Source organism: Pristis pectinata, chromosome 6, assembly GCF_009764475.1.
Source record: "Pristis pectinata isolate sPriPec2 chromosome 6, sPriPec2.1.pri, whole genome shotgun sequence".
NCBI lineage: Eukaryota > Metazoa > Chordata > Chondrichthyes > Rhinopristiformes > Pristidae > Pristis > Pristis pectinata.
The window spans coordinates 108,902,084-108,914,924 of NC_067410.1; the positions used below are offsets into that span (position 1 = coordinate 108,902,084).

Consider the following 12,841-nt stretch of genomic DNA (forward strand, 5'->3'; position numbering starts at 1 on the left):
AGCACTGGAGATAGAATTTAATCCCAGCAAGTGTGAGGCGATACATTTTGGGAAGTCAGATAGGGGTTGGACATATGTAGCAAATGGTAGGGCAGTAAGGAATGTTGAGAGACCTTGGGGTTCAAGTCCATAGTTCCCCGAACGTGGCAATGCAGATGGATCAGGTGGTGTGATGGGCATACGGCATGATTGCCTTCATAGGTTGGGCCATAGAATATAATGTTGCAACTTTACTAAACAATAGTTAGACAGCACATGGTATAGTGCGTGCAGTTCTGGCTGCCACAGAAGAGGAAGGCTATGGTTGCACTGGAGAGAGTGCAGAGCAGATTCAGCACAATTGTGTTGGAGTGGAGGACCGTGGGGAGAGATTGGATAGACTGGGCTTGTTTACCCCCAGAGCAAAGGAGGCTGTGGGGTGACCTGATAGAAGATATAAAAAATATGAGAGGCATAGATAGGGTAGATAGTCAAAAATGTTTCCCGACAGTAGGGGCATCAAAAACAAGAGGGCATGGGTTTAAGGTGAGAGAAAGGAGTTTTAAAGGAGATCTGAGGGGTTATTTTTTGTTAAACGCAAGGAGTGGTTGATATCTGGAAATGCGCTGCCAGAAGAGGTGGCAGAATCACAGGATTACTGCAGGAGACACAGGACATGGGCCTAATGCAGGCCAATGGATTTAGTGCAGATGGGCAAAAGGGTGGACTCTATGACTCATTCCACCTTGACCACCAAGCCAAGGGGTAACACTGGTTGCGGCTTCTGAGTGTTGTTCAACATGCAGGCACACTGATTCTCAAGCTCTGAGGGTGGGTGGGGGGCGAGGAAACACTCCATTGCTTGCATGAGTGCAGGCCCATCAATCACCCAGAACACTCAGTGTGAGAGTTGATCGTGTACCATTTACAAAAGCGCAGTGCACTTACTTGCCTGGACTGCTCCAACAGCACTTCCCAAATCCACAACAGGGAAGGGCAGAGGGTGTGTGGGAACCACCACCAGTCGTTCCGTTGAAGGTTGTACAGCATCTGAGCGAGAAATGCATCACCGATTCTTCGTTGTCATTGAGTCTAAATCTTGGAACTCCCTCCCAAGCAGCACTGTGGGAGCACCTGCAGCAGGTCATTCAGCAGCTAACGACAACCTTCCCAAAAGCAATTAGGGATAAGGACAAAATGCTGCCCCTCCAGTGTGTCCCAGAACCAGAAAAATAGATAAAAAGATCATGCATCTTGTCAACTACAGGATTAATGAACTAATTACCTACAGTGGTGACTGGAGCAATTGCTCCACCTGTCACCAAGGAGTTTTAAAGAAATTTGTTGTACCTTCCCATTTTTGTATGGTATTTTCATATACATGTTCTAGAATTCGGACAATTGACAACAGCATTACCGTCTTTCAAGAGTACAGTGGGGACACAGCATTCAAGTCCCCAGACAAGTAAAAGCACTCCCCTGAATTGCTTCGACTACTTTGACATGCCCCAAACGTGACCTCGACAACCATGAACAAGTGAAACATGAATGGAATGGTTGACTGAAAAAAGCTGAAGAATTCACTTCACAAGGTTTGATAAGAAAACAGGATACTGTTTTAATATAGTACCTTTCATCAATTTTTATTTTAAAAAAATTGAACATTCTCCCAGTTTGAGGAAAGCAAATAAAGTCATTTGGCATTTAGTGTTAATATTTGCAGCACACGCATCAATGTAAGACAGTTTGTACCAATTTAGCCATCAAAACACAGTGGTTTCAAAAATATCTTTAAACCAACGAACAGTATATAAAGCACAAATATATTGTGGGATTTTCCCTACTTCAAATATTTAAAATAAAAAAAAAATCAGAACTTTGCGTTTCAAATTGAAAACAAAACCCCAGAAAAAAGTGTAAGAACACGTGCAAAATTCCATTACACGGTCTATCTTCAGCTTTGATGCACCTACCCCAAAAATGCAGAGAACAAACTGATATATGTAAATCATTAGGATGAACTGCGAGGTTCTTCCTAACAGAAAGACAAATATAACAAAGATAATGGTGTCTAATGGAAAATATTTACAGTAGTACTGCCCCTTCAATCTTTTCTGAGAAATCATCCCTTTTTTCTTCACACATTAAACATACAAAAACACATTTTACGAAAGGCAAAGATGACGTGCTTTCTTTGCAGCTATGAACGCTTCCTCTAAAACAGATCTTCAATGCTCACTTGTGCTTTTTCAGGACAGTTGATAAAGAGAAATACACAGAAATAAAACCACACTTAAGGAACTTGACCTCTTAAGAACACTGAGCTATATTTACAATATGGCAGGTTAAGTTTTAAACTACAAGTGACATAACCCTGATTTGAGGGGAAGATTTTGATCTTGGAACATGTACATCCACCACAATCCCCCCACACAAAACTTGCACTCTGATACATTGAGATTTCCCCTTTATACAAAAATCACATTTTAGATAGTAGCTGAAAATTGCAGTTCATCTTCAAAACTAAAATGCAAGTTCCAACAGGATATTTTCCATGCGTCCACATTAATTGTTCCTAAAGAATGAGGTGATGACGAGACTTGATAGGTTAAGTTTCAGGTGAACTTTCACTGGTGCCATCTTCACTGAGCCATTGTGAAGTATGAATTTCCAAGAGCGGCTTCTGGTAACTGAGGTGGGGAACTTCTACTGCAGCTACTGAAACATAGACACCTGATGATATCTTGAAGGTATGCCTTGTGTGGGAGACAGATTATTACAGCCCAAATGTAACAGAAGACATTTCAGATTACTATTGTTTTTAAACAAGAGTCAGTAGTGAAGTGATTGTAGATTCATAGGGATGTCCTTTGTCCACAAGGAAAGCCTCATTACTTTTTAAAACCTGCAGTTGCCTTTTACTTGATCTGCTTATGTTAAAGTTCCTTCTTTATGGTTCGATATTCTCGGAGGCTGGTACGAGTAGAATCAAAGAACATTTCCACAGCAATAGCCATGGGAAGAGCAAGATATCATGCAGATATGGGGGTTAGAATGATCTTGTGAATGTGTATACCACTTTAACACACTGGGACTGTGATTTGGGTGGTAGCTGAAATATTCCATGTGTTAGTCAGTCAATGATTCATTTTAATAAGCAGAAGTCATGAAAATTACAAATCCTCATACACAACTCAAATCAATAAATTACACAGAGGGATAAGCACCAACATTTAAATGATAATCAAACAAACTGTTTGTGCAATGTGAAAACCTTTCAACTCTGCTTGATGCCAACAAATCCCCGTGATCGTTAAATTTGGTTAGCATTAAAATATCAGGTCAGAGTAAAAGATACAAGAACGGTTTCCTGCTGAACAATAACATGAGGCAGACAAGTGCAGGTTCAACTCAAGGACCCAATGCAGATACTGGTACTAATCTCCCTGGGCACAGTTAAGTTTGATTATAGAACCACACCAACGTGCCAAATTGATTCCCAGTTGCCTATGCTGTGCTATTTCAGAAAAGGATCCAGTACAGAAATCATCTTTTCCCCCAGGTTGGGGTAAGGGAAGGAATGAAATCCAGTTTGGATTCTGTGTCACTGTCTTTGAACCCTGGAAAGTCAGTGTGTGCTAGTCACGTGAAGACAGGATCACACTCAGCAGTGATAACCAGCCTGATCTCATATACTGGCACCGCGCAGGGCTGCAAGGAGTAGCTTTCTATTTTTGCATCCCATTCAAAGTCTGATGCCTGTTGTCACCAGTGGAATAGGTAGTTGCAGAGACATGCACATTACGTGGGCAGTCACTCATCTAGACAGTAATCCCAGAGAGTGACTGCAAGTTTGGGTTAAGGTAGATTCCACATCCCAAATGCCCCACCGTTCTAATCAGGAATTAAAAGTAACACACACACCAGGCTATGACAATTGTGCGTTTAACAGAGAACTATCACTTTCCTGCTGAATCTTCAGACTGAAAGCCTTAAATGATGCTCAATTCTTGATTGTAAAATGTGCAACTTTTATAAATTCTAGCCTCTTAATATTTACATGCAGAATTCAATCACACCCCACTTAACCAAACAAAAACAGGAAATAAAAACAAACCAACTGTTCTGTTAAGCCAAATACACCCACAACAGTGATCACTTGCATTTTGGCACACGTCATCAGAATCTCAACTCTATTAAATCTCCATTACCTTGAGGAATCTCCTGCAAGTTACTCAGAGCATCAAAGCAAATAAGATATTAAATGAAATGGAGACATTAAATCCAGATTACTTCAAATAAAGCTCAGAAGGTTTGGTAGGAGGACAAATAATGGAAATATATTTTTAAAAAATCACAACACCAGGAACAGTTGTTGTTCTGAATTATTTTGGCTTATTTATCAAAGAATTCAACTATTCCAAGTAAAATTAGATGCTGAGAGAGGATATGCCAAAGGTGCTGAGCTTGCCTGGGGGAGGGAATACTTCTCCAAGCCATCGCTGGTTGCAATTTAATTCAATGCCAATACAAGCGCCAATTCTAGTTGATGAAATACTAGAAGACTAAACTCAGTTCCTGGTGCACTTCAAATCAAATCAGCATTCACTCATGTTGTTTATGCCCAACACAAAGCAAGTGTGTTCACCAGCCCCAGGCTCAATCTGATCAAAAACTGCTCAGTGGGTCCAGCTCTGAAAGAGATTAATATTCACAATTCATCTCTAATCTACTAACAGTGCCCTGGATAGGTCCCAGGTTTTTCTCCCCCCACTGCAGTGCACCAGTCTACCAGACTCAACAGTCTCCAGCACAAACATGTACCCAATGACTGGACTGTGTGTGGACCAGGGCCAGAGATTTCAGGGCCTTAAATTCAGAAGGCAGTGGATTGCAAATTCCATCGGAAATATATTTTCCAGTCCTCCCCCCAGTTGGAATTTTTCGGAAGGCGCAGTTATCGACTGAGCAGAGGACTGAGGTGTGGAAAGGTGTATGTATGATGCTGTACACAACCCACAGGTTTCACCATCACCCACACATACACCGAGAACATCTACGCTCGAGAAAGTCACTGCCTTAACTTAAAATTTCAAGTTTACTTTACTTTGGACTACCCATTCAATTCGACATTGAGAGAACATAAGTGACAAAGAAAAGTAAGCTCTCCCATTTATCATGCTGCGCTGTTAAACCACTTATGTCTGAAGCTACTGTAAACAGGGATTACGAGATTGAGCACATTTATAGGAGAATAGGCAAACCACAAGTGAATAAACATCAATTATTTATTCTCCTTCAAATAGTTTGAGACACAAGATTATTGAGCTCTGTGTTAGTGATCATGTGGATATTAAGGGCACAACACTCACTTTCCCTCAACAAAATAACACAGAGTAAACCCTGGCTATGTGCAAAGACAGACTCTGTGGTTCTCAGCCCTTTGGTCTTTTGGAACTGCACAATATCAGAGCATACACAAGGGTCCCTAAAATCCATGTCACATTCATCCCAATTAAGTAGTCAGTCAGACTCCCAGACAAAGACGACATAGTGGAAGAAACGCAGGGAAGATAAACAAGCCAAGACACAGTACACCATAGGAATGTTTGTCACTGGGACAGAACTAAAGAACTGGAACCTCATTCAGCTAGATACAAATTTGGATGCAAGATGTTATATTTACAATTGCAAAGGCCAAAGCGCACAGTAATGGGAATTAAAAAATAGTTTTAAACAAACTGTCACCAGAACAGCAAAGGGAAATCACCCTAATAATAGACTTTATACAAAAATCAGTAATGAGACACCAAATCCATTCACAATCTGATTATATTTTGGGAAATTTGTTTTAAATCCTCGAGACAGATTTCCAATCAACTCAATATCCGTACATACCAATAATTACACTGCTCAACTAAGCTAGTCCATGGCACCAGATTCTATTTGATTAAAAAAGTGGCTAGCAGTTGTTATTAAATAATTCACCCCAATAATCATAAAAATAAATTGGTTAGATGAATCAAAGTAAAAAAATTATATGGGAGCATGAGCATGGCAGAAATGGGAAAGAGAATACTGGACCAGAGGTCCCAGAAGCACATTTTTGTTTGAACAAACTTAGACGGTCAGGTGGCATCTGTGGAGGCAGAGGGATAGTCGATGGTTTGGGTCTAAACCCTGCAGAAGAAATTGTTGGGTCTCAACTTGAATTGTCAACTATCCCCTTGCTTGCAGAGATGCTGCCTGGACCACCGAGTTCCTCCAGTAGTTTGGTTTTGGTTTCTTGATCCAGATCCCAGCATCTGCAATGTCTGGTGTCTACATCTGTGTTTGACAGTGGTGCAACATTCCAATTTAAATATCAACCCATTGCTTTAAACGTTTACCACATACATAATAAGAATCTTGGGATTAAGCTGTCAATTCCAAGTTTCACTATGAGTGCCCGAGAAGAGGCAATGCTAGACTTTGTAGCAAATTTAAATGTTCAAATATTATGGTGCAATTCCTAAATCTACCCTCATCTGTTTAAATAAAGAGTTTAGCTGGTAATGAGATACTGCTATCATGGGTTGGCATTAGTCACACAGCAGTTCACTGAAACTGGAGGGGCTCGAGGAACTTGCATGCCAACTGCAGTGCCTGTTAGGTGGATGTGTACAAGTACCAGAGATGCAAAGACTGAATGGAAGGAAGGTGTCCATTTCTATGCAGCTGTTCACAACCCAGCTAGTCCCAAGCACTGGCCAAGATACCCCTTACTCTGTCACTGGATCAATGCCTCATCCAAAAAGGTACCACCTCAAGCAGCATAGCATCCCCTCCCCACAACATACAAAACACAGCCTGACAAGTCTCTGGAACAACCACCTTCTGAACCAGAATAGTAATACCAACTGTACCACAACAGACTTCAACACTTTCCAATGATAAAAGGACATGAATGGAGACAAGGACAGAATAGGGATAAGATTAATACAGAAGTCTGGTGTTGCTGAATACCAATCTAGTGGGACCATTAAGGACTTGCAAGTCAAAACAATACTTAATTGCAAATGCTTCCTGATGCAAGAGCATGGACACTTACAAAGTTTGTATTGTGGTGTTGTGTTTTAGGTTAGAAAGAACAATTTTCCTCAAAGGCTCATGAATTTCTCGGGCCACTGCTCAAGCCAGTTAGTGAAGAGATTTGTCCTTTTGAAAATGACATGTATTTTGTGGTTATCAAACGCTTAGAATAAGCTGTAATGTGTCACAGGATCCTCTATTTCAGTACTCTGTGAATAGTAGTGTAACTTGTATGAAAGCTATAATCAGCTTCACTTTTTCCAAACACCCGACAGGACTAAGTTTTCTCTTCAACTCATCAAAGCAACCTTTGAGGGGAAATGCAAGAAAAATACAAAGTAGTTAAATATTTTAATGCCTATGTACCATGTTAAACCCTACACTATTTTGTTTTACTAACAATTATTTTTAAAGTTTTCAAAAGATTATTGAATTTTTAAACAAGCAAACTCACATTCACTTTTGTCAGCTGTACACCATGCGGTCCACAGACAGGAATACTCTTGCAGATCTGCTCTGCAGCTTCTGTTTCGTAACATTCTGGCTACAACGTTCAGATCTGGTCACACTTCTGATACCACAAATTAACTTATTCAATTGGCAATGAACATTTCTGAAAGGTCAAATACGTTCCACCTAAATGGACAAAAAGCTGAGCTTTAAGCATCCTGGACAAATAAGCATTAGAGAGACCGTACCAAATTCATTCGCTGGACAAGTGTGCTTGCTTTAGTCTTGGCAATGACTGGTCTCCAACACTGATCATATCCCAATGTGTCACAGGAGTCTAAGTTTTCCTTCTCCAGTGAGAGTTACCATCTTGAGCAATGTTGGGGGAGGAGGAAGAGAGTTAAAGAATTCATAAAATTCTCATGCTGCACAACTCCATACCATGCTAGACAATTGGTCTGACAATAGGAAGTTTAACCACAGTGCAAGTCCAAACATGAGCCAATTTCTGTAACATACAGAAAATACTGTGGATGTCACTACAGTGCCCACAAAGGGTGGAGATCAATAAGCCAGCATTAAATGGGCCTCCATGCTTGTTGAACAGTAACAATCTGGAAAGATAAACCTCAATTGTTTCTCAGCTGTTGTGATGGAAATGTCCTGGATTTGAGTACTGAGCATTAAATGCAGCCTCATTCTCAGAACTTGCTGCCATCAATAAAGCTATTATTACAAAAAAACAAGGAAAACACAAAATGCAATCCCCAAAATCCTAGAACATGTCTAGTTATCAGTAATGGCACAGATTTTTGTTTTATTTTGACAAACTAAAGGGATGGAATAGTGGAACGTAATGCCCAAAATGTTAATATTTGCCGAATCCTAGCCAACAGAAACTGAATTTAACTGGGTTCATCACTATAAATCAGGTTGTTCAGTAGGTCAAGAATTGTTTGCATCCAACATCTCACTCTAGCCAAACTGAAAGCAACAGTTTTAAAGCAGATAAAAAGCAACACTGGGAAAGTATGGCCCTCCATTTTGATAGCTTTTGAAGGGATGTACTCTTTCAGAAGGAAAGCAGCCAAGTAACACCAAGTTCTGAATGCAACCCTTGCAATTTGAAGATGAAGTAGTTATACACAAGGTAACACCACTGTAGAATTTGACAAATACTGCAAGTCTGAAGAGATGATGAGCAGGTGTTTTGTCTTTTTTTTAAAAAACTAATTTCTCACAATTTTTTTACAAAATCAAAACCAGATGCACCACAGCAAGGTAATATGATTTTGGTGGGGGTGGGGGAATTAAAATATAGTTGAAGAAAAAAGCAGCAGTCTGCTGCAGCAACGTACTAAATCTGTCTAATTAACTATAGAATTGAGTAACGGAATAAAGCTCAAAATTTAACAGGATGTACTTTCAACATTCAAGTGAAATTGGAATTTATCAAATGTAACAATTTTCTTACATGAGATGGGTAATTCCTTTCACTTTGCACAAGAGCTAAATCTGGAAAATGGTCAAATAAAGTTGCTAATTACCAGAATCTTTGCTCAGGACCTCATGCCCATCTTTGTTGCTTCTACAATGGCATAAAACAGCTGAATTTGAATCTCTAATGGGGCAAGGAGGATGCAAAAACTCAAGTGTTAACTGTGGGTGAATAATACTTAATTTAATATATGTATTGAAATGTGGATATAACCCTTCACCCAGGGGAACAGAACATGTATCTTTCATTTCTGTGTGAGCGAACATAATAACAGCTCCTAGAAAAGCAGTGTTCTGTGTTTGTGGCATCTGTGGATGCTACAAACAGGAAGCGGGCCACTTCAGCTATTTGTGTGTAAAGTATAACCATGTGACAAATCATTCCCTAAACCTTCATTGTTTCTTAGCTAGCTCATAATCCAGAACGCTTGGTTCCAGTGGACTAAAGTGGCAGGATTGAAAATCTCAATTGACACACTATGGTAGAATACAATTTTACCTGTGTATATTCATACAAAAAAAAGACACCTTTCACAGCAGTGCAGACACATATAGTCACAGTATGTTTGTGCACTTTTCTTTTGTAACGTTCATTTATATGGTCCCTCCCCCAAAAAAAATGATAACTTAACATCTAACAATCGACTAAATAAATGGTTATTCTACAAATCAATTTCTGTACACTTCCTTGCTGGCATCATTCCAGTAGGCAGAAGAATGTTCAAAAATGCTTTTCTCGTCCCAACATAGACAATTTTTTCCCCCAGTAAATAAGAGCAACGTTTTACCAGCAGAAGCATTTTAGTCAAAGCCACAGCTGCCATCTCCCTGAGCAATACCACTGGCAAAAGGCAGGTGGAGGTGTTTGAGGAGGGAGCAAGCGAAACCTTTGGGCCATGCCCGTAAGGTTTAGTGTAACACCAGGAGGATAAGGTGAACTTTCTACCCAAATCCCCCCCCCAACAATGGTTTTTAAAAACACATTCATAGCTAAGTTAAGATAGCACTTGCTCCCTCACAAAAGCAATCCTATCCACCGATTTAGTGTCAATAGGGAATACTGGGGGAAAGAAAAAGGTCGTCTCCCAAAAGTTCTCAGACAGTTATTCTGCAGCCTATGGTTATGCTAGGATACATAATTAGAGGCACTCATCCCCTATTTTTGGACAAGAGTGGGGATGAGCATTCTCAAACCACCTGCTGCAGAGGGGAAAGGCTTTGGCTATTAAAGCAAGGCATTTATTGTTTTCAGCTCTTCTACATGCAAGGTTGGAGGCACTGGCCAGAGTGTGCAGACTTCAGTGACTCAGACACATTCTTCAGCTGACATCAGGAGGGGATTGATGTATTCGAAGCCTTCAAATTCTGACTGGTCGATTTTCTTTACAGCATCACTACAGAAACAAAAGGAAGATCAGAAATTCAGGACCCAGACAAATTGCTACAATGAGTTATCAGGATCAAATCATTAATCTTGTGTTCATGCACTAGACACACGATAAAGTCTTCAGTCAATTTCATGACTATAATGTCTAATCATTAGCGACAATCTAGGTTGTGGCGCCAAATCTTTTTTTCCTGCATGTCTGGTAGTGGTTTCTTTTATTCGTTACCTCTGGGGGTTCAATGAAGATGCTTACAGCAGATGATCTGCTGAGGAAACCATTTTCACTACACTGCAACCTTATGGACAACTGCCGCATTAGTTTGCAAGACAATTCAATGGAGAATTAGCACTTTATCTGGCAGAGGCTCTCTGGCTATAAATTACGCAGATTGGTTGCAGCAGAGAGAGATGCCAGAAAGAATGAAGTATAAAGTTAAGAATATAACCAAGGCAAGTGGTCTCTTGCAGTCTGAAGTCTGCAACTGCAGATGAAAAGCTGCAGTGCTGACAACATAGTTGCTCAGCAGATCTGAGAAGCAAAAGATCTAATGCTCAAATCACAATAGCAAAAAGGAATCACAGAAATAACCAAAGAAAAATTGTTCATACCATCAAACCACTAAACTTTGCAGGTGAATATCAATATTGGTTTATTATTGTCACTTGTACCAAGATGCAATGAAAAGCTTTTGTGCGCCATCCAGACAAATCATGCCATACACAAGTACATCGAGGTAGTAAAAAGAAAACAGAATGCCGAATATAGTGTTGCAGTTAGAGAAACGTGCAGTGCAGGTGAACAAAGTACAAGGACCACGACGGGGTACATTGGGAGATCAAGAGTTCATCTTTAGCATACGAGAGGTCTGTTCAAGAGTCTGATAACAGCGGGATAGGAGCTGTCCTTGAGTCTGGTGGTCCGTGCTTTCAAGCTTTTGCAAATGCAACATAATAGACAATTGGAATAGGTGGCTTAGAATAAGACTGGACCTTTAATTTTGAAAATCTACGCAAGGGCTTAACATTCCTATCACCACCCATTGCACAATGTCCAAGAAAGGCACTAGGAAATAAAATTAGTCTTGTGAAGAGATTAAAGTGAGATTAACTTACCAATATGTTCAAAATGATATTGGGGCAGGGGTTGCAGTTTGATAGAAATTGACTGGGAAAGCATTGTCAAACAGTGAATGCCTTCTGAAGTGGGTACACACAGAAAAAGGACATTTTACACTGCTAGTGGGAATAGGCAAGGTACAGTAATAACTGGACACCTCTCGGAAAGAGCAGCAAAGACAGAATGAACTTCCTCGACACAAAGGTAAGATTTTAATTAAACAACACTGGCTAAATTTTGATTTAATCCAATTCAACATTAAATTCACTTTAAATTTATTTGTACAACAAATCTAGTTCAAAACCATACAAATGTTCCTGGTTTATGTGCCTTTTGAGAAATTGCCAGTGCAACAGCTGCTCATAATATAATTGAAGCTTCCCCACTTCCTTTGCAACACAGTTCTAATTAGAATACAAACCAAGGCCAATTGAAGTATTAAAGACAGGAATACTTTATCCTAATAAAGGTTTAACAACTTCAGCTGGCCAAAATGTTTAAAACTTGGGTGTCGGGTAGAATTCAATTGAATCCTCATCAATCCGATGTAATCTCTGATTCTTACTAAGAATATATGAAAATGATCATGACTGTTACTTACTCATCATCTGGAGTGAGCTGGACTGGTTCATTCGTGAACTGAGAGTCAAAGTTGTCAAGTCCATATTCACCAGAGATATGTGGCTTGAAAGGTGGGATGATCTGTCTCTGCTCCATCTAGATTGGCAGCAATAAATAAATAGTTTAATTCTCACCTGAATTAAATTGCCTTTTGGTAAATTATGCGGTCATGTTCACTCTGCCAGCTGCAGGATTTTTCTTGTGAAATGACTGTGCTGGAAAACAGTGGGGGCGAACGTTCCTGTGGGGAGTGCAGCCAGGGCCAAGTTCTCAGCACTGTGGGTGGCTCAGGAGGAAGAGTAAAACTCAAGGACAATAGTGGCTAGTGACTCAGTACTGAGGGGAATAGACAGTCGCAGATGTGAAACCAGGATGGTGCTTTGCTTCACTGGTGCCAGGGTCAAGAATATCATAGAACAGTGAAGGTCATAGTTCACACTGGTACTGACGACACTGATAAAATGAGGTCCTGCAACTTGAATTTTGGGAATTAGGTTGGAGATTAAAATGCAGGACCTCCAAGGCTGTAAATTCTGCTCAGTTTCCAGAGGCTAGCAAGTCTAGGGTTAGGAAGATAGATCAGTGAATGAGCCGTGGGGGAGATTCAGGTTTTGGAATCACTGGACCACCTCTGGAGAAGGCGGGAAATGTCCAAGGCAGACTGATTGTACCAAACCAGAATGGGTCTAATATCCTTTGGATGGGATTAAGTTAAGGGG

The 12,841-nt window shown here is 40.2% G+C and overlaps 1 protein-coding gene across 2 annotated transcripts in view; it reads right to left on the reverse strand.

The window, feature by feature from the left end:
- Nucleotides 1–1,595: 1,595 nt before the first annotated feature.
- Nucleotides 1,596–12,841, reverse strand: part of prkci (protein kinase C, iota) — a 79,320-nt gene continuing 68,074 nt past the window's right edge. For both annotated transcript variants that reach the window (XM_052017329.1, XM_052017330.1), the window contains exons 18-19: nucleotides 12,103–12,218; nucleotides 1,596–10,391 (exon numbers count right to left, since the gene is read on the reverse strand). In XM_052017329.1, coding sequence (XP_051873289.1) covers nucleotides 10,304–10,391; nucleotides 12,103–12,218 — 204 coding nt within the window. In that variant the 3' untranslated portion in view covers nucleotides 1,596–10,303. The remainder of the gene's footprint in view (nucleotides 10,392–12,102; nucleotides 12,219–12,841) is intronic.